Source organism: Hemiscyllium ocellatum, chromosome 1 (assembly GCF_020745735.1).
Source record: "Hemiscyllium ocellatum isolate sHemOce1 chromosome 1, sHemOce1.pat.X.cur, whole genome shotgun sequence".
Taxonomy (NCBI): Eukaryota; Metazoa; Chordata; class Chondrichthyes; order Orectolobiformes; family Hemiscylliidae; genus Hemiscyllium; species Hemiscyllium ocellatum.
The window spans coordinates 128,767,061-128,793,555 of record NC_083401.1 but is presented as its reverse complement, the minus strand read 5'-3'; the positions used below and the strand labels follow the sequence as shown (position 1 = coordinate 128,793,555).

Genomic DNA, 26,495 nt, shown 5'->3' with positions numbered 1-26,495 from the left:
TTGAAAGAAATCAGTTATTGACAAGAAAATGTTTCCCGTTTTTCCTTTCATGGGAAAAATAAACAACTTTATAGTGGAGAATGAAAGCCACTGTGACTTTGTAAAGCTCCGTGAAATGTTGATTCGTGTAAATATGGAGGATCTAAGGGAGCAAACGCATGCACGCCATTATGAACTGTACAGACGTTGCAAACTGGAGGAAATGGGATTTAAAGACACTGATCCAGACAGCAAACCATTCAGGTACAGAACTGAATTTAAAGTTGTTGGCGTTTGATCTTTTGATATTTCATACTTTTCTATTTCAAATCAAAATATGTTGTATAGTGTTGATTTATTGAAATCCATTGGAATAGAAAATAGTTTTTTTAATGTCCTGTAAGAACTTAGGTTTATGATGGTGAATTTTAAAATGTGAGAGCTTTTGCGCTTGAGACATTTGCTATATCTGTCTCTGGTTTTATGATCATGTAATATTGAGTTTACCGATTAGGGAGGCCCTGGTTGTGGATGCACGTCCAAAGTTTCATTCATTGAATTCAAATAGTGCAATGTTAGGGGCAGTATAGCAACTTCAGAGTCCCTGAGCTAGAAAAGGGACATTGATTGATTCATTATTCTGATCATATTTATTAATACTTGTCTTTATTATATGTGGGTTTGGGTGTTAGACAAATAAGGGTCTAATTCAACAGTTCAACTCTCCGGTCACATCGCTTATTAAAACTTGGGTTATAACTGTGAAAAATTTCCATGACTGGTCAAATTCTGTGGGATGTAGGGTTATAAAAGATAGTAAATACGTTTCAAATAAGTGTTTAATTGAATTGGATAAATTTTATGTCTGAGTTTGATTGGTGCTTGCAAAATGAGCGGAACAAACTGAAATCAAAGAGCTTGAGGCCCCAATGTGTCTTAAAATTATTTCCATCCAATTGAGTATAATCTACAATATTTTGTGCTGTAGGTATTTAGAAATACACTTTGTTAGTTTTGTGTCAATTAGAGTACAATATTTCAATTTAATTTAAAGGTTGTATATTCAATTTTACATTTTGTGGCAATAGCTTTTTAAATATTTAGAATGGATAAAAACTATATTTTAACTCCTCCATGTGAGACAGAGCCAAAGAGAAATCTTGTTCCTTTCCTAGGAAAACACATGTTCATATTTAGGGAATGTTTACATAGAAAATACAGTTTGGCTCATGTGTTCTTTTATTCTCTTGCCTTAGCTTGCAGGAGACCTATGAAGCAAAAAGAAATGAATTTTTGACTGAGCTGCAGAAAAAGGAAGAAGAGATGAGACAGATGTTTGTCATGAGGGTGAAAGAGAAGGAGTCTGAGCTGAAAGAAGCGGAGAAAGAGGTAGAACTCCACTTCCACTGAAAGAAACATTATGGGAGGAATTTATCATTGATGTGCCATTCCCAGTGAAGTAACCTGAAATATGATCCATTTCCTTTCTCTCTTTCTTTTGTCCATTTCCACACATGATTACAATTAAAATGGAGCATCAAGGCAGTGCAACCTAAGATGCTGGATTCATGTTACTGTTTCTATGAGTTTGAACCCCACCACTGCCAAAATTCGAGCCTACTTTTGCCTATTCACATTTTTAGTTTGGTGCACAAATGTCAGTTCCAATTCAAAGTGCCACTTAAGTTTTTATCAAATGACGTAGCAGTAATATCACTGAGTGAATAGTCCAAAATTCCCTGTTTAATGTTTGCTGAAGAGGAATTTGGAGGTAGGAGAGGTGGGATCCGGTATGGTACTCCACTTTGGTATTAACGACATTCATAGATCTGGAAAGGATGTTTTGCTGAAAGATTTTGAACAGTTAGGAACTGAACTAAAAAGCAGAACCTCCAAGATAAAGATCTTGGTATTACTACCTGAGCCATTGACAAATTGACAGAATAAACAGAGTCAAGGAGTTCACTCTGTGGCTCGTAAGATTGTGGAGTGTGTGGGGCACTGGCAGTGGTCCTCAGAAGAGGGTTGTTTGGGTCAGATGGCTTCACTTGAAATGTGTTGGGACCAGTTTCCTGACAAATGAAATAGCAGGGCTCGAGAGAGAGGACTAATTGGGGTAGAGTTGGGGGGGTGGTAGGGTTCAGAAGAAGGGACATAAAGCAAAAGGATATGGTGGCAATACACAGCAAGTATTGGATAATGATTGCCAAAGTGGGACAAGAGGGATACTATGAACAAGCATTTTAAGAAGGCGGTAAATGGGGCTAAAAAAATGATAAAAAGGCAAAAATGATTGGCTCTTTACTCAAATGAAACAGAGGTTAATGGGTCTGATCTTGTAACCATCGCAGTAACATGGTTACAAAGAGATCAAAGCTTGGAACTAAATATTTGGAGGTATGTCACTTTTCAAGAGGACAGAGAATGGAAGGATGGCAGGTTAGTTTTGTTAGTATGAGTTGGAATAGGAGTCATAGCAATGATTGATCTTGGATTGAATGATGTAGAATTCATATGGGTGGAGGTAATAAATAAGAAGGAGAAGATGACATTGGTGATAACCTGTAGCACACAGTGTATGCGTGCTTGCACCACACACACGCACACACCCCTCCCCATGAAAAAGCTGTTTGTAAGACAGACATTAAATCAGGAGATAATGAGAACATGTAAAAAGATGGTGCAATGACATTGGTGATTTTGATCTTCTTGTACATTAGGAAAATTGAATTGGCAGAAGTAGCCAGAAGAAAAATTTGTAGAGTGCATTTGTATATTTCCTAGAATAATATGTTGTGAAATCACCCAGAGATCAGGCTGTTCTGGATTTGGTTGTGTAATGAGGTGGGTTTAATGAACGATGTCACAATAAAAGATCTCCACAGGTAAATTGAACATTTAGTTTGTGTGTGAGAAATGTGGGTAGGAAACAGCTGAATATTTAGAAGTACATATAATCATATTTGATGAATTGGGGAGACCAAACATAAACTTTGGGAACGGTTCACCAAGCATCTCAGCTGGGCATGCAGGGACCAACCGGACCGCCCATTTTAACATCCCTTCCCACTTTCTTTCCGACATGACCATCCTTGGCCGCCTCCATTGCTACAATGAATCAAACCGCAAATTGGAGGAACAACACCACATCTTCCACCTGGGCTGCCTATAGCCCAGAGGGCTCAATATTGAGTTCTCCAATTTCAAATAACATCCCCTCCCATCCCTCAACTCCCTTCCCAACCCATTCCCCTCCCTTCCACTCCTCACTGCCACCAACCGGATTCATTCCTTCCAACCAGGTCATACTCTCTGTCTTCACCTGTCCCCACTTCACCACCCTGCCCCTGCCATCCTCTTTATCTGCAGCTCCTCCTACACCCACCCCCAATCCTGAAGAAGGGTTACACCCGAAACGTTGACTTCTCTACCTCCCTGATGTTGCCTGGCTTGCTGTGGTCTTCCAGCCTCCTGCCTATTTATTGAGGAAGTAACAAGCAAAATAGATAAAGGGGAACCAGTAAATTTAATGTATTTTGGATTTTCGAAAGGAGTACAGAAAGGTATCATGTGAGGCACCTTGATGCGATTACAGCCCATGGCGTTAGTGGTGGCATATTAGAATGGATGAATGATTGAGTAAGTAATAGGAGTTAGAGAATTGGGGTTACAGAGTCACTTTCAGGATGGTAACCTGTAACTAATGTAGTGCCACAGGGATCATGACTTCCTGTCAACTTTAGGAACAGCATCATGGCTCAGTGGTTAGTACTGCTGCCTCACAGCATTAGGGACCTGGGTTCAATTCTACCCTTGGGCACCTGTTAGTGTGGAGTTTGCACTTACTCCACATGTCTGCTGGTTTTCTACCAGGTGTTCTAGTTTCCTCCAACAGTCTAAAGACGTGCAGCTTAGGTGGATTGGCTATGCTAAATTCCCAAAGTGTCCATAGATATGCAGGCTAGGTGAATTGGCCATCCAAAATACAGGGTTACAGGGATAGGGTAGGGTGAGAGTTTGGGTCTGTGTGGACTCAATGGGCCAAAATGGCCTCTGCCACACTCTGGGGATCCTATGATTGTAACTCCATTGCCACTAACATAAGATTTAAGAGCACAAAGATGGCACAGAGATGATTTTTGTAAATATAAATTTGACTTATTAATATTTCACAATACATTTTTTTCATGTATCAGTTATCTGTTTTGCATAGCTTAGTCAAATAAGTAAATGTACTTGCACACCTTAATGATTATAGGGGAGTTGAGGATCTTTCTTATGGGAGAAACAAAGTTGTGTTTTATTTTTATTCATTCTTACTGAATGTTCATGCTCATGTCCAATATTGTACTTGCCACTGAGAGGGGAAAAGGCTGATCATACAGGATCAACTGGCCCTCCTTCCTGTGCATTGAATGTAGACAATGTCCTCTGCCTTCTTGACAGGTATCTTTGAAATGCTGTAGGTCAGAGCTCAACGCACTGTAAATCTTTGCCACCCTGAAATGGACATGCATCTGAAAATTACTGACAATCCTCCCTTCGGGCCACTAATGTTTTCCTTTGTCTGGACTTGCTACTCCTATCAGTACCAGAACACAGAGCCTTCCCACTTCGCTCATCACCTGGATCTCTCTTGTGCTCCTCCAAGCCCCTGACCCTACTCCATACCATCCCCTCCTCACAGCTCAGCACCCTTGCCAGTCCTGAGACTCCATGTGAATTGCCATTCTCCCACTCCCTTCCGTTGTGATAGGGAATTTAAGGGTGCAAAGCCCAACACATTGCTGACTTCCACCTCTGTTTCATACATCTGGAAATTTAAATATCACACATTGCCTCAATCGGTCAACCTGTAACCTGTACACACTCTATTCTCCTTTCAATCTTAATCCTCCCCAATGATATTAGGTAGTCCAGATTTCTGTGGTACAGTTCAAATCTGCAGAGGTTTGTCTGAAAGAGAGGCAGTTAGCAACAGTTTATGCAAGGAACTGGGTTAAAAGCAAGACACTATTTTCTTCATGTTATGAATCCTATTAGAAATTAGCTGATCTTTGCAGTATTAAACCCACAGGATTGCAATCAAGAACACTGTAAAGGCTCAGGGGTAAAGGGAATAATTTGATTAAATCTGGGGGTAGGAGGAAGATAGGGAGGACTCAGTCAGAGGATGAGGTAGAACAGGAGAACAGAATGGATAGGGAAGACAGGGAAGCCACAGGACAAGGGATGGGAGTGTTGGAGCAGAAGGAAAAGAGCAAAATGTTACTTAGCAGGGGTTTGGGAGTTATCCATTTGTACCTGAGGACAAAATATTGTTCTTTGGGGAGGTGGGATGGTTTAGCACACTGTAGGTTGGGTCGTGTCACTTGAGAAGTTGTTGCAATTTGTTTGTTGCCTGGGGCAAGTTGTCAGGAAGTTGGGGATTGACTGCCATGGATAGTGTTCAGTTTCTCGAGTGATGTTAGAGCTGCACCCATCCAGGTAAGTGGAGAGTATTCCACCACATCCTGACTTGTGCTTGTGGGCAGGATTTGGGAGTCAGGAGATGAGTTGTTTGCTGCATAATTCACAGCTTCTGAGCTGCTTACATTTATATGGCTGGTCTAATTACGTTTCTGGTGTAGCGATCATCAAAATGTATTTTTACAACAATCAATAATAGTTTCATGATCACCATTACTCAAACTAGCTTTCAAAATATCTGTGCTCTTCCCCAACTTAAGAGGCAGTGGGATAACAGTGATCCTGAGTCTGAAAGTTATCCAGTCTCCCCTGTTAGAAATTGCTCATGGGAACAAGATATCCTTCAAATGTGATGCCTCTTCCACCAATGTCATTTCACCTGCTTAATTTACAGGGAGAGAAGGTTTGCTTGAATGAGGAGTGCTCATCACCTGTGGGTTCATGCTATAGCCAAAGGAAGACAACTTGATTTTTGTTTTGAAATAGTAAACCTAATACCTGCCAACATTTTAAATATCAAGACTTGGGATGTGTGAGATTCTGGCAAGGTTACGTTTTTTAACTATCCTATGTTACTCTGAGGTCAGAGGGAATAAAAAAAACACACACAAGGTGGATTTGGTGTAATGAAAGGTAAGGGGTAGAGGGTTTTCATCTAACTGGTGGTTTTCATGCTGGGTTTTCCTTTCTGGTGGTAGCCCACAGATAGTAGGTTTTATTGAATCTGTTTTCACAGCCTGCCATGGTGAGATCATTCCCAACATCTGGGTTGCTAGTCTTTGCTACATGACATTCTTATGTTTATGCATCATTCATTGCTTCATATGTTCATTCATTTAGTTGGGCGAATGAGGTGACCCGTGTTGGAACTGAGTGGTGTGTTGTGTGTTCTCAGCTTCATGAAAAGTTTGATCACCTGAAGAAGACCCATCAAGATGAGAAAAAGAAACTTGAGGATAAGAAGAAAGATCTTGAGGAAGAAATGAATGCATTCAACAAGAGAAAAGCAGCAACTCAGCTGCTCCAATCACAGGCTCAGCAAGCTTCCCAGACCACCAAGAAGGACAAGGATAAAAAGAAGTATGTATTTTCAGTACATTTTTAGTGTTCTCTTTTCTTTTCATATATTTATATCTTTCTCCAGCGATCTTCTGATCTGGCTCTAACGTTGACAAGGAAGGACTAGAAAGGAGAGCAAAGCAACCTTTGGATAATGGTTAGAAACAATGATGCTTATTGAAAGGATTATATATAATAATTTCTGCCAGGTAAGCCTGTATGTACAGGCACCGTTCAAGAAATATTTTTACTGAACAGCATTAATAGGCTATTTCTAAATGGTGTAAGTTGATGAATGTAATGAGCTACAGTTAGTGAACACATCAAAACATGATTTGAGGATCCCTGCGTTCGTTGGCATGGTTTAGGTTTCTTTTATGACCTGAGAATTAAGTTTGAGAAGCTTGTAAAATATATTCTTGATTTAGTTTGCATAAACCTGGGTAAAGAACTTGCGAGTTTTAGAGTGTATGTCTTGTAGCATTCCGCTATTTCTTGGGTTGGTTTCCGTTGTCTGTTCAGTGCTGATGGGCATTTTCAGAAAAGGTTGTACTTGCTTTTGTGTGGTCATCCCTGCCAGTGTATGAGATCCTTCCTGCATTTGACAGTTTTATTAGATTGAGAAAATTACTTCAATATTTTTGATCAAGAATGAGGTGAAACTAAGCTTAGAGAGTAGTTTATTTTGTAAATCTTAATGTTCTGACATATTGGTTTGGATCTTGACTATGTGGAATGCATCACCTTATAGCAAGCCATCAGCCGGTCTTGTATCTTCCTGATTTTGTTTGATTTAAAATTTGTTTGTAACTCAGTCTGCCAGTTTACTAACACCTGTTTTATGCTATTGTGCAAAGCAAAGATCTATCCCACTGACTAATACTAGACAGAATTTACTGCTATGAACTGAACCAGTTCTGTAATGGTAGTCGTTGGAGTGGGGAGCTTTGCAGTTGTTGATTTTTTTTTTGGTTTTTACTACAACCTGTTTGTTTGTACTCAATGTATTTTAGTACATCAAGCACTTGGTATATTTTTATAATTATTCACTTTTGAAACAAATTTACTCTCATTTTATGTTTTTATTTTACCCTTCTCTAAATCTGTTCACCTAAGCAAAGTTGGTAAGTGAATAAAATTGTAGCTGCCTGTTGATAGTCAGGTAAAACTTGTCCAATATCTTTCCCTTTCCTTGATGTTACCAAAAAGTGTGGTTAACGTTTAGAATTCGAATGGCGAATGGTATCTGACTTGTAATTAGAATTAAATTATGAACATATTATTTAATGCACAAACCTAACCCTAAGTTGGCAAAGCTTCAGCAACGTTATTGCATTCCTCATTAAAACTTGGGAAAAGCTCCAAGATGGAGTAATGAACAAATGCAGTTCCTAATCGTGGCATTGAGTCTGACAGAGCTAAGAGATTTAGTCATTCAGTCATTTCATGTTCTTATCTTCTTTAGCCGTGAGCAGGTCTCAGCCAGGATGGTATTGACAGCTTGTGTAGATGTCAGGTAAGGACCAGCATTTATTGTATATCCCTAATTCAGCTTGAGAAGATGGTGGTGAGTCATCTTCTTATATTACTGAGTCCTTGTGTTGTCAGATTACCCACAGTCCTGTGAGAAGGACCTGCAACAGTGAAGGAATGGCATTGTAGTTCCAAGCCAGGATGGTGTGGGAGGGGAAGTTGCAGATTGTGTGTTTCATTGTGCCTACTGAATTTCTCCTTTAGGTAGTAGAGGTTACAGATTTGGCAATTAATGTTGAAGAAATTGTATCAAATTGCTGAAGTGCATCTTTGAAGCTAGTATTGGTGTTACCATTGTGCATTGGTGGTGGAGGGAATGAATAATGGAGGTGGATGGTGGTGAGTTCTGCTGAGTCCTTGTATTGTCAGATTACCCACAGTCTTGTAGGAAGGACCAGCAACAGTGAAGGAATGGCATTGTAGTTCCAAGCCAGCATAGTGTGGGAAGGGAACTTGCAGATTGTCAGTGGAGCGTTAGCTCGGTGGTTAGCATTGCTGCCTCACCGCGCCAGGGTCCTGGATTCGATTCCAACCTCTGGCGACCATCTGTGTAGAATTTGCACGTTCTCCCTGTGTCTGCGTGGGTCTTCTCCGGATGCTCTGGTTTCCTCCCACAGTCCAAAGATATGCGAGGTAGTTGAATTGGCCGTGCTACATTGTCCATAGTATCCAGGGATGTATAGGTTAGGTCCATCATTCAGGGGAAATGTGAAAAAAAGTAATAGGGTAGGGGGAATGGGTCTGGGTGAGATATTCTTTGGAGGGTCTGTGTGGACTTGTTGGGCCTAATAACCTGTTTCCACACTGTAGGGATTCTGTGATTCTGTAGCTCAGCTTTTGTGTTTTGCACTAACAATCTGATTAGTTTATGCAGCCTCCTTCTCCTGTTAATTGTTTAATTGCTCACTATTAATGATAGGATGTCGTCGCACTGCAGAATTTTGATTCAGTCCATTTTGATGGGGGATCTTTGGTCCTATCCCATGCTGCTTCTGCTGTTTGGTATCTCTACGATCTTGTGTTGTTGTGGCTTCACTAGATTACCACCGTATTTTTAGGTATCTCTGGTGCTACGCCTATCATACACTCTTGCACTCTTCACGAAACCATGGTTGATCCAATAGCCATATGGTAATGGCAGAGTAGGGATATGCAAGAATAAAGTTACAATTGTGGTTGAGTACAGTTCTGCTGCTGCTGATGGCCTGCAGCATCTTGTGGATGGTTGTTTTGAGCTGCTAAATCTGTTCTGCATCTATCGCATTTAGCACAATCCATAGGCTCCGCAAACAAATAGCGGGCATCTTCATCGTGAAGGCGAGGTGTTTGTCACCTCACATAGTAATCATTTCATCTATATCATGGACACATGCGTCAGTACATGTAGATTGGTGATCATGAGATCTAAACCCACAACCTCTGTCACCTAGAAAGCTTGGGGCAGCAAATACATGGAAAAACCACCACCAGCAAGACCCCCTCCAAGTCTTTCACCATCCTGACTTGGAAATTTATTGCCATTTCTTCACTTGCTGGGTCAAAATCCCCTTCCTAACAGCACTGTGGGCGTCCCTACACTCCAAGCACTCCAGGTAGTAGTTTAAGAAGGCAGCTCGCCACCACCTCCTCTCTAGGTTAGTAAGGGATGGACAGTAAATGCTATATAGCCAGCAATGCCTACACCCAAGGGATAAATTATAAAAAGGGTTCTTTCCCTACTGCCACAGACCAAGTTCAGCGGGACTCTAGTTGAAGTACCATTCTTGTAATGGACATGGAAGTGTCCCATTGAGAGTATATTCAGTGTATTTCCCACCTTCTGTGCTTATTCTGATATGCAAGTGTTCAGGCTCATCAACTGAGGGAGGGGAGTAGGTGTTCAGTAATAAAAGGTTCTGTTGTCCGGTTTTGGCCTGATATAGTGACGCTTGTTCAGAAACAATGTTAAGGATACTCAAAACATACTGCCTCTGACACTATACTGCTTGTCACCACCTCTGGTGCATCTTTTCTGTGAGTAAGCAGAACAAAAGTATGTTAGTGATGAATTCTAGAACATTGACTGCATGCTGTGCATCTTTGAATCTGACTATATCAGGCTACCGCTTGACAAGTCTGTGAAACAATTCTTCCAATTTTGGCATAAGATCCAAAAATATTAGAGAGCAGGTCTTTGCACAGTCAGTTTGTTAGCATGTTTCTTTATTGTTTCTGCTGATGGGTGGTCTGGCCAGGGTTTATATCCTTAGACTTTGCTACAGCAGTTTTAATACAACTGATTGGCTTACTAGACTATTACAGGGTGTAGTGCAGCATCCACCCCATTGTTGTGCATCTGGAGTCACAAACAGGACAGACTAGGTGAGCACAGCAGACTTCATATTCATCATTACTGACATTCTTTTTTTTCCTAAAATTGAAATTTATTTAATGAAAACTCTTGAGTTCATATCCCATACCAGGACTTGTTAGATGGAAGATATGTTTGTGATGTGGCCAAACAGGAAGATTATCAGATAGAAAATCCTTCCAGTGGAAAATTTCCTAATGGTGAATGGTTAGTACTTCCTTCTGGCAAGTGATCAGAAATTGGGATTTTTGCTGGTAGACTGCACAGTATTCAGCTCCTTTTGCAACTCCTCAGATACTGAAGCTGCCCCTGTCCAGTTGCAGCAGGACCAGGATAATATCCAGGTTTGTGTGACAAGTGCCATTCAATAACTACCTCCAAGAAGAGAGAATCTAACCATCATCTCTTCATACTGAATCCCTCACTGTCAGCATCCTGGAATAACTATAGACCAGACAATAGCCAAACAAATACTGTGGCTACAAGAGCAGAGCAAAGGTTAGGAATGTTACAGTGAGTAATTCACCTCCTAACTCCCTAAAGCCTATCCACCATCCACAAGATCCAAACAATGATTATGATAGAATGTACCTCACTTTCCTGGATGAATGCAGCTCCAACAACACTAAAGAAACTTGTCATCCGGCAGCCCACTTGATTGCCAAATAACACAACCATTCGTTCCTTTCAACATCAATGCTCAGTAGCAGCAACATGTAAATCCAAAAGATGCACTGCTGAAAATCAACAAGGTTCCTTAACACCTTCCAAACCCACAACCACTTCCATCTAAAGGACAAAGGCAGCAGATAAATGGGAACACCACCATCTACAAGTTCCCCACCAAGCCACTCACCATCCTGACTTGGAAAACTGTTGCCCTTCCTTTAGTGCTGCCAAGTCAAAATCCTGGAACACCCTCACAAATGGCATGATGGGTCTACCTACACTAAATATATTGCAGTGGGTAGCACACCACCACCTTCTTAAGGGCAACTAGGGATGGGCAATAAATGTTGGCCTATTCTGTGATGTAATCCCGTGAATGAACAAAAAGCAGTTTCCGGGGTAGCCGAGAAGCATGGATCAATTGAATAGAAGTCCATGTCCTAATCCTGGGAAACAAGAAAAGGAGAAAAGACAGGCAGCATAAAAGAGAAATCAGAACAATAAAATCACAACCTAGTTGTTTAAGGCCCTTATCTACTACTATTTCCACCTTATTTTGTGCTTTTAGCTGGTGAATTGTTCATTTGCGTCTGATCAGCCTGAGAGGTAGGATGCATTTCAAACAAAATGTGCTGAACCAATTCTCAGCTATATTAAAGAAAAAGGGGAAGCTTTAGAATTAGAAATATATTTTTAAAATCTACCTGTAATTTTTGTGGAGTTAATTATTTAATGTTGGCGGTGTTGACGTAAAGCTGGATCTTTAATTTTAATTCCTGGGAAACTACCTTTTTGACTTTGAAAGGGAAATCTGCCTGCTCATCATATTGGCCAGTTTGCAAATAACAAAAGCTGTTTAAGGTAGTAATAGATTGTTTTAGAGACTGAATTAGCGTCAACTAGAACTTCTCTTATTTGACATCACCATTGACCTGTATCTGTAACTGGCTTGGATTTGGAGAAGATCATTTAGTTTCTTGAAGCTGTAATGTCCACCATCCGTTAAAGATTAGGGTCATCAGCTAACAAACTCCTTGGACTGTATCTTACACTTTTTTTTAACTAATTGAGTTGTATTGAGTTTTTTGGAGGATTCTTGCTGAGGGGCCTGGAGTGTTTCCTTACTGTATCTTACCAAACTCACCTCATCAACCACCTGCTCTCTCACGTGATATCTCTCCTGTCCGATTCCAACCCTGTTTTATCACATACTGTTCCTGGAAGAGCTCACCATTCAGCAGATGCCTGCTGAAAGGTTGCACCATCTTTAAAAGGCCGCAGTGGGGACTGGCATTCCAAAATTCCCCTGCTTAGTCAAGGACGATGACTGAGTGTGTTGAAGGAGAAGGTAGTGCCATAACTCTGGAGGTCCTGGTCGAGGGGGTGGTACGAAGGAGAGGAGCCCTCTTGTCAGAGGACTGGCAGAGCAGGCCCAGTCTGAGGTCATCACCGGGGTCAGTGTGGAGGAACCGCCAACAGTGTTGGAATAAGGTCATGGACTTACTCCGCTCTGCCAGGGTAAGTGCCGCCATCTACTCTCTGCTACCTCTCACTCACTATTAACTCTGCTACCGCACACCCCTGCCATCAAGGCTCATGCTCTACTGCTGTGTGTTGTCTGCAACACTTTGCCTCATTTGCTCTCGTTCCTACCCCTACTCTCACATCACTGACCCTGCATGGGCTCTGCATTACTCACTGCCCCTGGGACACATCAACACCTTTACACAGCCAGCACTAACACCATGCCAGCCACTTTCACCTCACTCAATCCCTCCCTCTCTCTCACTACAGGTGGGGAAAGGGGTCCAGATTGATGGAGGACTGCCCGGAATTGGACTCCTTAGCCCAGCCAAGAAGAGAATCTTGGCCTTCGTTGGAGAAGACTAGGACCACCCCTTTGGAGATGTTGGGACATCCATTTCTCACCAATCGAGTAAGTCCCTTTCTTCATTTCATTGGAATTCTCACATTAACCCCACTGTCAGTGTAATTTGTTTCACCCTCTTTTCTAACCATTGGCCACACCACCGTCTCTCTTTTTGTTTTGCAGATGTTGCCATCTTCTCTACCTCCGGGTGAAATGCATGGCTCCCCCTGACACCACTTTCTTGAGCTCTGAGGACAGGAGTACTGAGGCCTCAGCAAGGCTGCCTTCTGCACTGGCCACCAAGCCCCAGTGGGGACATTAGGTTTGAGAGTGTAGGATCTGTGAGCACCTCACTATGACAGCTCCACAGCTGCCTGAGGAAGAAATGCCCCAGGCTGCTGGCACTTGGAGAACTGCCAGAGATCAGGCAGGAGAGGACCCTCATGATGTCGGCAATGCTGGACTTCACCCACATGCAGCAGACAAGAATGTGGGAGGCAATGGCTTTCATTGCCCTGAAGTTATCATGAGTCTTATGGTCTGCTGGATAGGGACACACCTGCACTCCAGCCTCCCAGTCATTGGTTGTACAGCGACAGTGGAGGGGGTTGGGGGGCGGGGGGGGGAAAAGGAGTATGGAATGTGGCACGCACTCCAGACGCCCCTTTTTCACATGGAGGCAGGACACTGCTAAGAGGCTAAAGGAATCAAAGATTATTGGGAGAAAGCAGGGAAAAGGTACTGAATTGGATGATCAGCCATGATTATATTGAATGGCTTCCTCCTAGTTGTATGTTTCAAGGTGTGAGAGTGACACACTACATTGCCTTACAGCAAGACGTATCCCTCTTTTGATTAAAGGTGGTTGAACAGGAAGCTGCCTGGCTGTGTCACTGCACTAATTGGGACAGCAAGGCAAGATCTGGATAGCACCGAGGAAAAAAGTGACCTGCTCTGAGAAACTGCTGCAGCTATTCATTGCAGGTCTCTGCTTCCTCAGTGTCCTGCAAGTGGCTTGTGGAGGTGCCATGATGGTTGTGAAGACAGATATTGGATGCCAATGTCCATGGACAAGGGACACATGTGTCTGATGCCTGTGGATCATGTCCTGAGATGCTGCTTGTTGCTGAGCAGCATGGAGGCTGGTCACAAACAATGGTGACCTGAACACGCTAGGTGCTAACTCTGACTTCCATGTTGAGCTTTTTCAATACCTAGCCTGTTTGATAAGATCAAAAGTTGAATATAAGTGAGATGAGTTGTGGCATTAATAAAGATTTGAACAAGCAGTAATCCCCCTTAATTGTTAACTCTACTCTGCCTTGTGAGAAACTCCCCAAGCCATTCATCAGAAACATGAAAGACATGGAGCGAGATGCCCCCATGGTATAGAGAGAGCCCTCGCTGGACTTCTCATCTAGTTTTACCACAAATCTTCCATCATCCACATTGCTTAAATCCCTATAAGATTGGTCCCTTATACCTGTCTTACATATAAGCCACAGGCTAGCGTACATTGCATGGTTTGATTCATTCTCTGCTCTTCTGATCCAGCACTGAAAACTTTGGTCAAAAGAAGGGACCTAAGGGGCAACATTTTCACGGAGGGTGGTGCGTGTATGGAATGAGCTGCCAAAGGAAGTGGTGGACGCTAGTATAATTACAACATTTAAAAGGCATCTGAATGAGTATATGAATAGGAAGGGTTTAGACATATATGGGCCAAGGGCTGCTAAATGGTACTAGATTAATTTAGGATATCTGGTTGGCGTGGATGAGTTGGACTGAAGGGTTTGTTTCCATGCTGTACATCTCTATGACGTGATAAAAGAAAAAAAGATATTTTTTTCAAAGGTGACAAAGTTGTAAATATTGATATTTCTGGAAGTTAAAGCGTGATTGTACGAGAAAGTCCAAGTTAGCATGTAGGTGCAGCAATCAAACAAGAAAGCAAGGAACACATTGGCCAGTACAGGGCTTTGGTGAGTTCACACCTTAAGTCCCTGTTTGCAGTTTTGGGTCTCTATATTTTAAGGAAAGATATATTTGCATAGGAAGCAGTACAAAGATTCACCAGACTGGTCCCAGGGGTGAGAGGGTTGACCTATGGTGAGAGGCTGAGTATTTGGATTTCTTTCTGTGATATTTTGAAGAATGAAAGGTGATCACAGTGAAAAATCTGAAGGGGCTTTGCAGGGTAGACAGAGGTTGTTTCTGCTGGATGAGGAGTCCAGAGCACAGGCACAGTTTCAGGACAGGAGTTGTTCTATCTTTGAGGACTGAGAGAAGGAAAAATTTTTCTCAAAGGGTTATGAAACATTGCAGTTCTGTACTCTGGAGGGTTTTGGATGGGCCAACAATTAAACAGATTTAAGCATGAGATAGACATATTTTTGATCTGGCAAGGGATCAAGGAATATGGGAATGGGTAGGAAAGCAGAGTTGAAGACAAAGATCAGCCAAGTTTGTATTGTATGAGAGAGCAGGCTCACTGGGTCATATAGTCGACACGTCCTCCTGTCTCTTGTGTTCTTATGTAATTACCTTGATCATAAACAGAACACAATGTGTTGGCTATTCCTTAGTAGTAGTTAATTGAATTGTTATTGAATATGCCATTTGGTGTTCTGTTTGTTACCTGTTGTAAAGGCAGATTTTAATTTCTCTCATTATTAAATTGAAGGAGGAACAGTTGCTTAGTTACTTGATTAAAATTATCTATAAACAACATTTTGAATTATTTTTGAAGTTCGTTTACTGCTGCCCTTTTAGACTCGGATATGTAGCCTGAAAAATGCTAAGAAGGATTATTTTATAGTAATGGAAAGATCAGGAAATAGTTTTGAATTATCTCTGTTTCCTGCATATGGCTTCTTTTGTGAAAATGTTTGTAATAAGTGACTTGGTAAGAAGTAAAGTGTAATCTATGTATTTTCTAATCACGGGAATAAGTAATCTCTAATACATTTTCAGTACCATTATTCCTTTCACATCAAGTTTACTCTAGAGAAAAGTAAGTGACAGGAAAGTTGTTTCTGTCACTAATATGTTGGGGCAATACCAGATGAAGAATTGTGGGGTACAGCTATCTACAGGTGATTTTTTTTTTGCTGCCCCCTTTTTCTAACAGAAGCTCTAGCATACCATGGTATTACTCCATATTGTGTGCACTTCACAGTTACTCCATTGTTTGTGCTGCTTTCATTGTTTTACTATTTGCATGTCTACATCATTAACATAATTTTTCAATCACTGATGCTATGGTTTGTTGCTGACTGTGCATTGATTAAGCAAAATTGTCAAACGTGATCTTTTGCACGGTTCCATATGTGTTTGTCTTAAGAGTACATTCAAGCTGTTGTATAATGTGTGCAACGCTTCTGGCACTTATGAATCAATTTTATGCCAAATAAGGGATAAAATCAAAATTTGGCTCCTGATTAAGATCAGCAGTATCATATAATGGTCCAAGGTGAATAATTTGGAAGCATGTAAATACAGGTGAAAAAGTGTTGGTCCAGATGATTAGTCCAGAATTGAACACAGAATCCAAATATTGCAATTGTATCCCTCTTTTTCTCAGTTGCAAAATATCAATTCTATTTTTGCTTTAAAGTTACTGAGGTTTGTAGTTTCTATTTTCTCATTGGAAAGTCCATTGTAAACTTCATCATTCAGTGAGAAATAGTTACATCTGACATTTACATTCATCTTCTCTTCTGGGCTTCTGTCATTTGAAGAGCAGGGAAAAATATTTCAGAGTTTAACTCATTAAAAACCTGAAAAGATTGTGTTTGAATACTTCAGTAAGATTCCCTCTTCGTATTCTTTCATGTGAGCATGATTAAATTTCATAAATAGCTCTATACTATGATGACTTTCCTATCATAAGGCAACCAGAACAGTACGTACTTCAGATCGAGATAAACCATTGTTATATGGAGTCATATCCTATGCCTTTTGTTCTATTTTAAGTATTATACAACACAAGATTCTATTTAACACTGTTGCTTGCTGTGTAAGTAACTTGAAAGTTTCCACTGGTATTCCCAAATCTTGTTCTGTATCCAGTAAACCATTAATTTGTAGTCAAATGTTAAATTTTCACAGTAGTCTCATCACTGCTCAGTCAATATTTCATTTGTTATTTCTCAGCCTGTTTTAGTTAATTCCCCCTGTGCCTGAAGAGTTTGCTGTTGATTTTATTTGCACCCCTCTTGCAATTTTAGTGCCACTGAGATAACTTTGACTGTATCCTCATTTTCAAATCATTGATATGTTCTACAACATGAACGGGATTCCTGTGTTGATCTTGGGATACCTCACTGGTTGCTTTGTACGACTCCAACACAATACTCTGTTGATTATTCTGTCTCCTTTGCTACATCGTGCTTTGCTACTTTGCAGTTTAAAAACTCTAATGTAATAGTGTAAAGAATTTCACTGGTGTTTCATGAGCTCCAATACCACCCCTCAAATTCAAACAACTTTGTCAAGCATGCCATATACCCCAATAAGACTATGCTGAGTTGTTCTTCAAAATATTTTTCTTCTGTATCTCTAATATTTCACTCATGACAGATATGCATCTCACTGGCCTATAGTTACCTTGACATTCCTTTTGGTCTTTTTTGTAAAATGTAAGTTTAATGCTTCTTTCACTCCAACTCAAAATTCTTAAAATCCCTTTCATTGTCATTGATCATTTGTGTGGAGGGCTAAGCAGCTGAATTTTCAATCATTTTTAATGTTCCCAATCATGTCCTCATTAATACCGATTTATCATCATTGTTTCCTCAGCATTTCAAGGGAATATCAGCAGCTTCAGTTGTTGGTTAATGAAGCAGAGACACTGGATATCTGCTGTCTCTCCATTGCATGACATTGCATAAATATTCCTCACACAAAATATGGCAAGTTATAAGGTTGGGGTCAAGTAATAGTCTGTTCATTCTGATTCTGACTTTATTTTTCCTGTCAATAGTTATCCCCAAGGTGTTCCTTATTGTCATGACTGAAACATCTTCTGAAGAGTTCCAAAATCTCTTCTAGTTTATTGAAAGTATTTTGAAAACAAGCTTAAAATTCAGACTGAATTTTATATCCAGTCAATGATTTAATGTCGTGCATAAAGGGTAAATTCGCCAAGCTTTTTTTCAGCACACATGGGCATATATAAAGAGGAAAAAGCTATTCTATCATCCAATCTGCCATTCAATTAAATTGTGGCTAATTTGCATTCTGGTGCACTCCCAGCAAAATGGCATGAACGCATTGGAGGCCAAATGGAAATTCAGTTTAGAAACAAAGAAGGCTGCAGATACTGGAATCCAAAGTAGACAACGAGGAGGCTGGAAGAACAGCAAACCAAGCAGCATCAGGAGATGGAGAAGTCAATGTTTTGGTTATAACCCTCATTCAGATTTGGAAGTGGGAGTAGGGGGAGCTACAAAGCTATGTAAGGACAGCTACATCATAGAATGCAGGACTTTGCTTTCCAGTGGTACAGTGTATTACTGAGGAACTGAAGTTGCTGGGAAGTGTGTGGAAGTAGTTGAACTCAAATCTGATGACACAAGACCAATGCTTTGAATTTCTACTGTTAGACTGAACTATCAAACAATATTTCATGACATCAAAGTTTGGGATTATGAGAGTAGAAAAGTTATGGTTTGTTCTCCAAGGAAGTGGTTTAAAAGTTGAAAAACTTTGCATTGCATTTCATAATCACTTTGAAAATGATGTGCCTGCCAACTATAAGGTTGAAACTCAGTGCACATAATTGTATCTTAAGTTAAATTTCCAACTCTTTTAGGTTATTTTAAATGGTTTATTCAATGGTTTTGGGAAGGGTATTTTGAGAGGCAGTTTATTTGATGACTTCATTCTTCCATAAATTTGGGTTGGGTGTGTAATGTACGATTTTTCTTTCAAATGCTTGTGCTTTGTGAATGTTTTTTCTTTGATATGCTTATATATTTTGCTACAATGCATGAGTTACTTATTTGCAGTTATAATTAAATACAGCTGTTAATTAAAATGGTTTGTTTCTTAATCATTGCTTATGAAACTGTATTGGAATGCAACAAATTAGTTTATTTATGAGGTATGATTTCTAATTGTATGTTTTATTTTTTTTTCCCTTTTTTAATTGCAGTGCAAGCTTCACATAAGCAACTCTGGCAAGTCAAGGATGTCACCCTATCCATCTGCTTAGCTGTAACGTGTCTGGCATCAGAATGCCCATCCATTTTTTTAAAATTGAGAGAACATTAACTAATATCTTTACATATAGGAAACTCCTTTCAAAAGCATTCCATGAAATGGAGAAGGGGCAGTACTTAAAACTGAAACAAAACTGGTATTTGAAGGGGGCAGTGAGAAGTACTGGATGAAGTCTTATTCTTTGAAAATGGAAACTGTAGGTAGAATAGTAGGACTATTATTACAAAAAGGAAAGTGGCCAGCCATGTAGGTGAGAGAAAGGACTACATATCAGGATAACAACTTTTCTAACCCCTTTTTCATTTAGAAGTCTTGCAGAAGTCAAATCTGAAAGAGAGAATTTGCAATTTCATGGGTTATGAATAGAGCTCTCTTTATACTTTCCTTTCTCTAATGCTACCATCATAGTTCCATCATGTGTTTTGATATTACTAAGGTGGAATTAATATCTGTCTTTGCTCTTAAAATATGCTAAATGCACAGGTCAAAGCTGATCCTTTTAATCCTTTACTTTGTGCTGTTCATCCTGAAATAGATTTTCTTTTTGATGCCTTTTCAAAAAGAAATTAGTTATTGTTCCTTATCTGCTGTGGATGTGTCTCTGCTCTCTTCTGGCTTGGACCAATAGTTTGTTTAGAACATACTGGTTTATTTTAAAACTAGGATCAATGTTCCTAGTAGAGATATACAGCTTTCAAACCTTTTGATGGCAGGTTTCAATTTTGCTTACTAACCAAACATGGCTCAGGAAACAGATGTTCGTATCCATCTTGGCATGTGCACGAGAAGCCTTAATATCAACTCACATTAGACCTTCAGCATTTCTGTTCCAATCATAAGTGCAGTTAACTGCATATCTATTATTTTAAAACTTACTTTATCCACACTTATAAAATCTATCAATTGGTTCTAAGTGAATTAAATTTGTCTTTTTTTCTTTATTACAGAATGATTTTAAATCAGAAAACCAAATCATAAAAAATATTTTTTCAGAGGGATGCCATTGAAATTAATATTTGGTATAACTGAAATTCATATTTCCTCTTGAAGTTGAATATGCATCTGAGCATTAAGTATTAGTATCTCTCCTTTCCTGTGAATCTCAATTTCAATAGTGACAGTAGCTGGATTATAGTATGTTATTGAATATCAACTGTTTTGAATTTAACTCAGTAGCTATCCAGTTCACATTTATTAACGACAGGGTAGGATCGCCCACTGCCAGTTCCTACCTGAACATTGTATGTGCTAATTAGGTAATTATGGAAGCCAAGGGAAAAACATCTGCAGCAGTTGTCCCTCCCAGTGACAGTTGAGAATTCATTCTCAAATTTGTTTAAAAATGATCTTACTCGAATCTTCCCCAACAAGCTACAGCAGTGACTCCTGTTTTAATTGATAGGAAGGAGCGGTGATGGGGATTGAAGGACCAATAGAATACAATAAGTGTAATTTTATAAATTGAAGACTTTATGGTCATCAAAGTTTTAATATTAGTCCTGTCATCTGTAATCTTGAGGACATGCTTTTAACTGCACATCTTTCCTGGGCCATGTTGAGCTGATTTCCCTAGCAGCAGTTTTATTTTGTTTTGTATGTCTTTTACCTTGTTTTCACAGTAATCCATGGCTCTGCACGGAATAACTAATATCCCACAAAATCTAGTTGGATTGTACTTTCACCTATGCATGTAAGTATGGCAGTTGGAATTTTTGTATTCTTGGCAATAAATATATAGCCAAATGATTGGTTGCCTGCTCTCTGGCCTCTGATCTAACCCATTTTAATGGCAGAATACTTCTCAGTCAGTTTACTGTCTGATTTCACCACTGAAGTGTTCCAGCAGCTGCCTCGTACATACTTGTACCCCACTTTGCTTTTTGCTTTGCCAAATAGTTTGCTCACCAAGATGCTGCATTTGTCTTTGCATTTATTGTGCCCTGCCATTTTAATGCAGTAAACGTGAGATTTTTTTAAGAACATAGTGATTTCTATGCATTTTTGTATGAATTGCAGCCCCTTAATCACCTTGTGGCTAAGCATGATTGTTTCCATTTCTCCAAGACGCACCATTACATACATATGTGTACAATGGATAGCCTTTTTTATATTCTATGAAGTCCTTACTTTTAAAAAATGTGAACATGTATAACAACAATGTATTTCTATGCTTCTGCTTTGTACTTCTAAGTTTATATTGGAGGATGAGAATAGTATTAGTAAATCCTTTGAATGTTTCAAAACAATTTGTAACTCAAAAAGCATGCTTGCAGTTACGTGCACTTCGCTGTTTATTGCTGTTCGGTTTCCTAAGGTGGTCATGAAGTAATGGTTAATTTCCTGATGATATCATAAAATAGTAAGCTATTGGTTTATCCAAGCCCTTGAATATTCTAGAGCACATATAAATATAATGGTGCCAGCACTGATACATTTTATTCAAATGGCTGTTTTGTATGACCTGTGTGGTGTCTCGTGAAATGTTTTCTGTTCCACTAAAATGTCACACTAGTAAGATAACCACGAGTTCATGTAACACTATTATAATCAGCTCCCAATAGTAGGGAGCCAGAATCTGAATACTCCATTTCTTGAATACATTCATAGTATCCACGTTTATTTTATAATTTTTTTAATTGGAATTTTTTTTTTGTTGGGTAGTATAACATTTCAGTCTAAACACATCCTTTCCTGTTGTTCAGTCAGTGCATTACTTGTTGTATGTGGCCGCATGGATGAGCTTGTAAAAGGTGTATTGCCTTGTCAATTTACTGTTTTGTAAACCAGCACATGCGCTTAATACTTTTGGCTGTGAAACTAGGAATTGAATATTTATGATATTCATCATTTTCACTGCATACAGTATCCTGCATGATTGAGACGGGATGCTTTCTTCAAAGGGAGGGAACTGTTCGAGTGGTAAGAATGTATTAGGGAAAAGTACAAATTTGTGGGTTTGTCTATTTTGAAAGGAATTCGCTTCAAAGGGCCTAGTAGATAAATGAATTGCCTGTTTCGTAATTATGCCATTGGAACAGTAGTCGAGATTATGCAATTATTTTTAGGAAGGAGAAATATGAGCCAGATATTCCAGCTCATGGTCAATATCCAGATTTCTGTTGGAAAGTGGAGATGAGGGTTGTATCTTACTGTGAAGTCTGCTGCAGATGATATACTGCTGATGCATACTATCTAAAATTAATAGTTGAAGTTGGCCGTGTAATCAGGTAGTAGCTAGTATTAGCGAAACTACACTTTTTTAAGGGTCTTCATTGCAAGGATGTTGAATTGGTAGTTATGATTTCCCTTACTTATCTTTCATTCAAGATATTTCACTTGTTGCATGATTTTCCCAGTTTCATCCAGGGTCTGGAGTACACCTGGTCATTTATTAGGTTCTACTCCACTTATGCACTACTCCACATCTGCAATCTGTTTAACCAATATTCTTTCTTTAATTTCCCTCTGTAGCTTCTTTATCTAATTGTCCTGCTGCCTGTCCCCTTCTGGATGAGATTCCTAGGCTATAGAAGAGCTACAGTGTATGCACGTACCACGCAGAAGAATTCTTTCTTGAGTCATCATTATTTCTGCTCCTTCCTGGTCACATTTCTTGTACTGTGGCTTGTTAAACCTCAGTATTTTATAGTTTTGACACAGAAAAAAATCCTAATAAAATAACCTACTTGTGACAGGAACAAGATCAGACAGTGTAATATTTAGAAATAGTTGATCTTCTGAATTTGTGATAGTATCTAATGTTATTTGTAGAATCATTCTTTGCAGCATCAGAAAACATGCACTCAATGTTCTGTCACTGATTCTTGCTGTTGTTGCATTGTTTCAAACTTTCCAAAAGTTTACCACTATTTCTTTTCTTTCTCTAATCCACATTTGCAAGTAAACTTAAATTTCCAAATTTCTTTAAACAACTAATGAAAAACATGTGTTTTTAGTCAATCATAACAGACTCTACTGCATAAAATTGAATTAGCATGGAAAAACTGATTGACCCTTTAATGCATCACAATGCAGACACTTAATATTTTTATCACAGTTTTCAGAAGCGGGGATAATTAAAGATGGCCAAGGCTTTTTATAAGAGACAGAGTTACAATTTTATTATTACTTTATAAGTGTTAATGTTAACATACCATGACCACTTTAATAATATATGCCCTAATAAACAATTTGTTTTTAGGATTTTGCAAAAGCTAATATGTACAGTCTCTGGATTTTACCTTGGCCTACTTAATGCACCATTTGTAAACTTGACATCAATGGAGAAATTACATTCTTTTATTGATTTAACACAGATGATTGATAGCAATTCTGCATTAATAAGTTTAAAGTGAAATAATTACCAACAATTAATAATTGATGTAACAGCATTTATTCTGATGTTAAAGTCAATATAAAAGTACAAAAGTTGCACAAATGCTGAGGTGGTCTTGGATGGAAACTATCCTATCACAATTATACTGGTTGTTCAGAGCTGCAATGTTGTTGATCTAGTACAGTATGCTTTTCTGTAACCAGCCATATCTTTGAACCATTGATGTGGAGACTGTGAAATGTTCTGTAAGAAAATAAACTGATTTTAAACCACAGCTTCACTCTAATGTTTTCCTTTCCTTCTCTTAATCTACATTGATGGTTTGAATAAATAGTATTATTTCTGATGTACGTTATCCAACTTTAATTTTAAGTTTGTGGTGGTTAATATCAGAATGGTTAACTACATCTTCAGACCTCAATTGTCCCCACATTTCCAACTTTAAACCATCAAATACTCAATGTCTGTCTTTTATTGGAGTAGAGGGAGCGAGGTGATGTTGCTGCAACAAATAACGAAGGAATTGGCTGAAAAATTGTGTTGAATTTTGTCTATCTATAGTATAGTGCTAGTCTTTGACTAATTCAGAACTAATGTACTTCATTTTCCTTTTGCATATTTATTCCAGACATTAAATAATTCACTAATAATGTAAACTGTACAGAAGTGCTGTTAGCATGTAATTTAGACAGTTTTTAAAATAAATATTTTAAGATTCTGAATTTTTTACAAATATAAAATGACTATAAAATAATATAACAACACTCACTATAGTGTCCCAATACCGACCGAGTTTATGGCATGACCACAAGCAATGAGTAAGAATACCAACATCTATTTTACATTTGGGGTATTTTGGGGACGCCCTTGTCATAAATTTCGCAATTTTCTCCAGTTCCAAATAAGCTCTGGAGTACTTGCATCCTGTTGCAAATCAAAATCTTATGTTCTGCCAAATATCCTCTCACTCCTCTGGTGAGATCTCCACACCTATTTCTTTGGCCCAGATTCCCCACAGCGGCTCAATGTCCTTTGAGACACTATCTCCTAATAAATGATAAAGGGTGCTGACCAAGCGTGTGCCCATGGACTAACCATTGATGCAGTCTTTTTCTGTATTAAGCCCCTAATCTAGAAATAAGGAAAGAGGTCCCTCCTAGATAGTTCATATTTCTGGCTCAGCTGCTTGAAAGACCTAATAACCTCCCCATCAAATAAATCTTCCAAACAAAAAACTGCTCTGGACTCCCTGGGCCTAAAGCCAGAATCCATCGCTCCCAGCCAGATTCCTATCATTCCTACTATGGGGGGTAAAAGGGGAAGTTTTTTGTAAATGGTAACACACTTTGCTGCATCATTCTCCATGCTTTATCTGTGTAAAGGGCAATCGCATTTCTACAATGGTCCATAACAGTCCTCATCTTGTCCAGGAACAACAGATTAATATGGGGACATTTTGCCTGAGAGGCCTCGCTGTCCAAATTGACTGGGCTTGCCAGAACCCACAATCAACTACGTAGGATAGTAGGGAACTTAGTTGGTATCTCTCACAGAAATAGTTGTCTTTGATCACATGTAGTTACTTTTGTGCAAATTGTCCTACCATATGAACACTTTTTAATCATCTTAAATTGTAATTGAGTGATCATAGGTAGATAAGATAGCAAAGGCGGCATTTGGTATGCTTTCTTTTATTGGTCAGTATTGAGTACAGAAATTGTGAGGTTATGTTGCGGCTGTACAGGACATTGATTAGGCCACTTGGAATATTGCGTGCAATTCTGGCCTCCTTCCTATCGGAAAGATGTTGTGAAATTTTAAAGGGTTCAGAAGAGATTTACAAGGAGGTTGCTAGGGTTGGAGGATTTGAGCTATAGGGAGAGGCTGAACAGGCTTGGGGCTGTTTTCCTTGGAGAGTCGGAGGTTGAAGGGTGACCATATAGAGATTTACAAAATCATGAGGGGCATGGATAGGATAAATAGACAAGGTTTTTTAACTGGGGTCAGGGGGTCCAGAACTAAGGACGTAGTTTAGGGTGAGAAGGGAAAGACATAAAAGAGACCTACGGGGCAGCTTTTTCACACACAGGGTGGTACGTGTATGGAATAAGCTGCCAGAGGAAGTAGTGAAGGCTGGTACAATTGCAACATTTTAAGAGGCATTTGGTCGGGTATATGAATAGGAAGGGTTTGGAGGGATATGGGCCAGGTGTTGGCAGGTGGGACTAGATTGGGTTGGGATATCTGGTTGGCACAGGCAGGATCGACCAAAGGGTGTTTCCATGCTGTATACCTCTATGACTGGCTTTATCATAAACATAATAAAGCACCTAAAAGTTTCACAATTATAGAAAATAACAAAAGTAACCTGTAATTTACATTTTAAAAAATCACTTAGTTGACTATTCATTGGGTTGAAATTTCAGTCAATTTCCAAAGATTTTGTGCACTCTTCTGCTTATTCACTCTTGCACACGTGGATCTTTGTGCTTTTCTACAGTCCTTTTCTTCCTTTAACACTCCTTAAAAGTTACATCTTTGATCAAGTCTATGGGTGTCAGTGTCAGTATTTTGCTTGGTAATACTCCCATACCACTACTAAATACAAAGAAGAGATCTAAATATTGCATTGGTTTTGTCTTGATAGCAGACTGCAGTTTAACAAGGAGAAATTTATTAAATGGCAATCATGATGTAAAACATTTTGATTATTCAACAGGTTAGCCTTCAATTTCTCTCATTTTTGTTTTCAACACATAAGAAACACTTAAGTTTGCTACAATTTGCTCCATAACACTGTTTAAGATGCTGGATATCTGAAATATAAAAAAAATACTGGCAATGCTTATGTCTGACAGCATCTGTAGACAGAAAAACAATGTTTAATCTCAAGATGTTTGATTTAATAGAGGCAGAGCTGAACTTGTAAAATTTAGCAGTTTGGCCACAGCTGTATTGCATCCAGTTTTGGGTGCTGTCCTTTAGGCAGGAAGGTGAAGACATCA

General features: G+C 39.2%; 1 protein-coding gene across 3 annotated transcripts in view; it reads left to right on the top strand.

Moving 5' to 3' along the window:
* Positions 1 to 23,764, top strand: part of LOC132816295 (septin-11) — a 121,773-nt gene extending 98,009 nt beyond the window's left edge. For 2 of the 3 annotated variants that reach the window (XM_060825765.1, XM_060825763.1), the window contains exons 7-10: positions 75 to 243; positions 1,236 to 1,368; positions 6,344 to 6,528; positions 19,087 to 23,764. In XM_060825765.1, the coding sequence (XP_060681748.1) occupies positions 75 to 243; positions 1,236 to 1,368; positions 6,344 to 6,528; positions 19,087 to 19,102 (503 nt within the window). In that variant the 3' untranslated portion in view covers positions 19,103 to 23,764. The remainder of the gene's footprint in view (positions 1 to 74; positions 244 to 1,235; positions 1,369 to 6,343; positions 6,529 to 19,086) is intronic. The other variant, XM_060825764.1, reaches the window with a different exon arrangement.
* Positions 23,765 to 26,495: the final 2,731 nt, after the last annotated feature.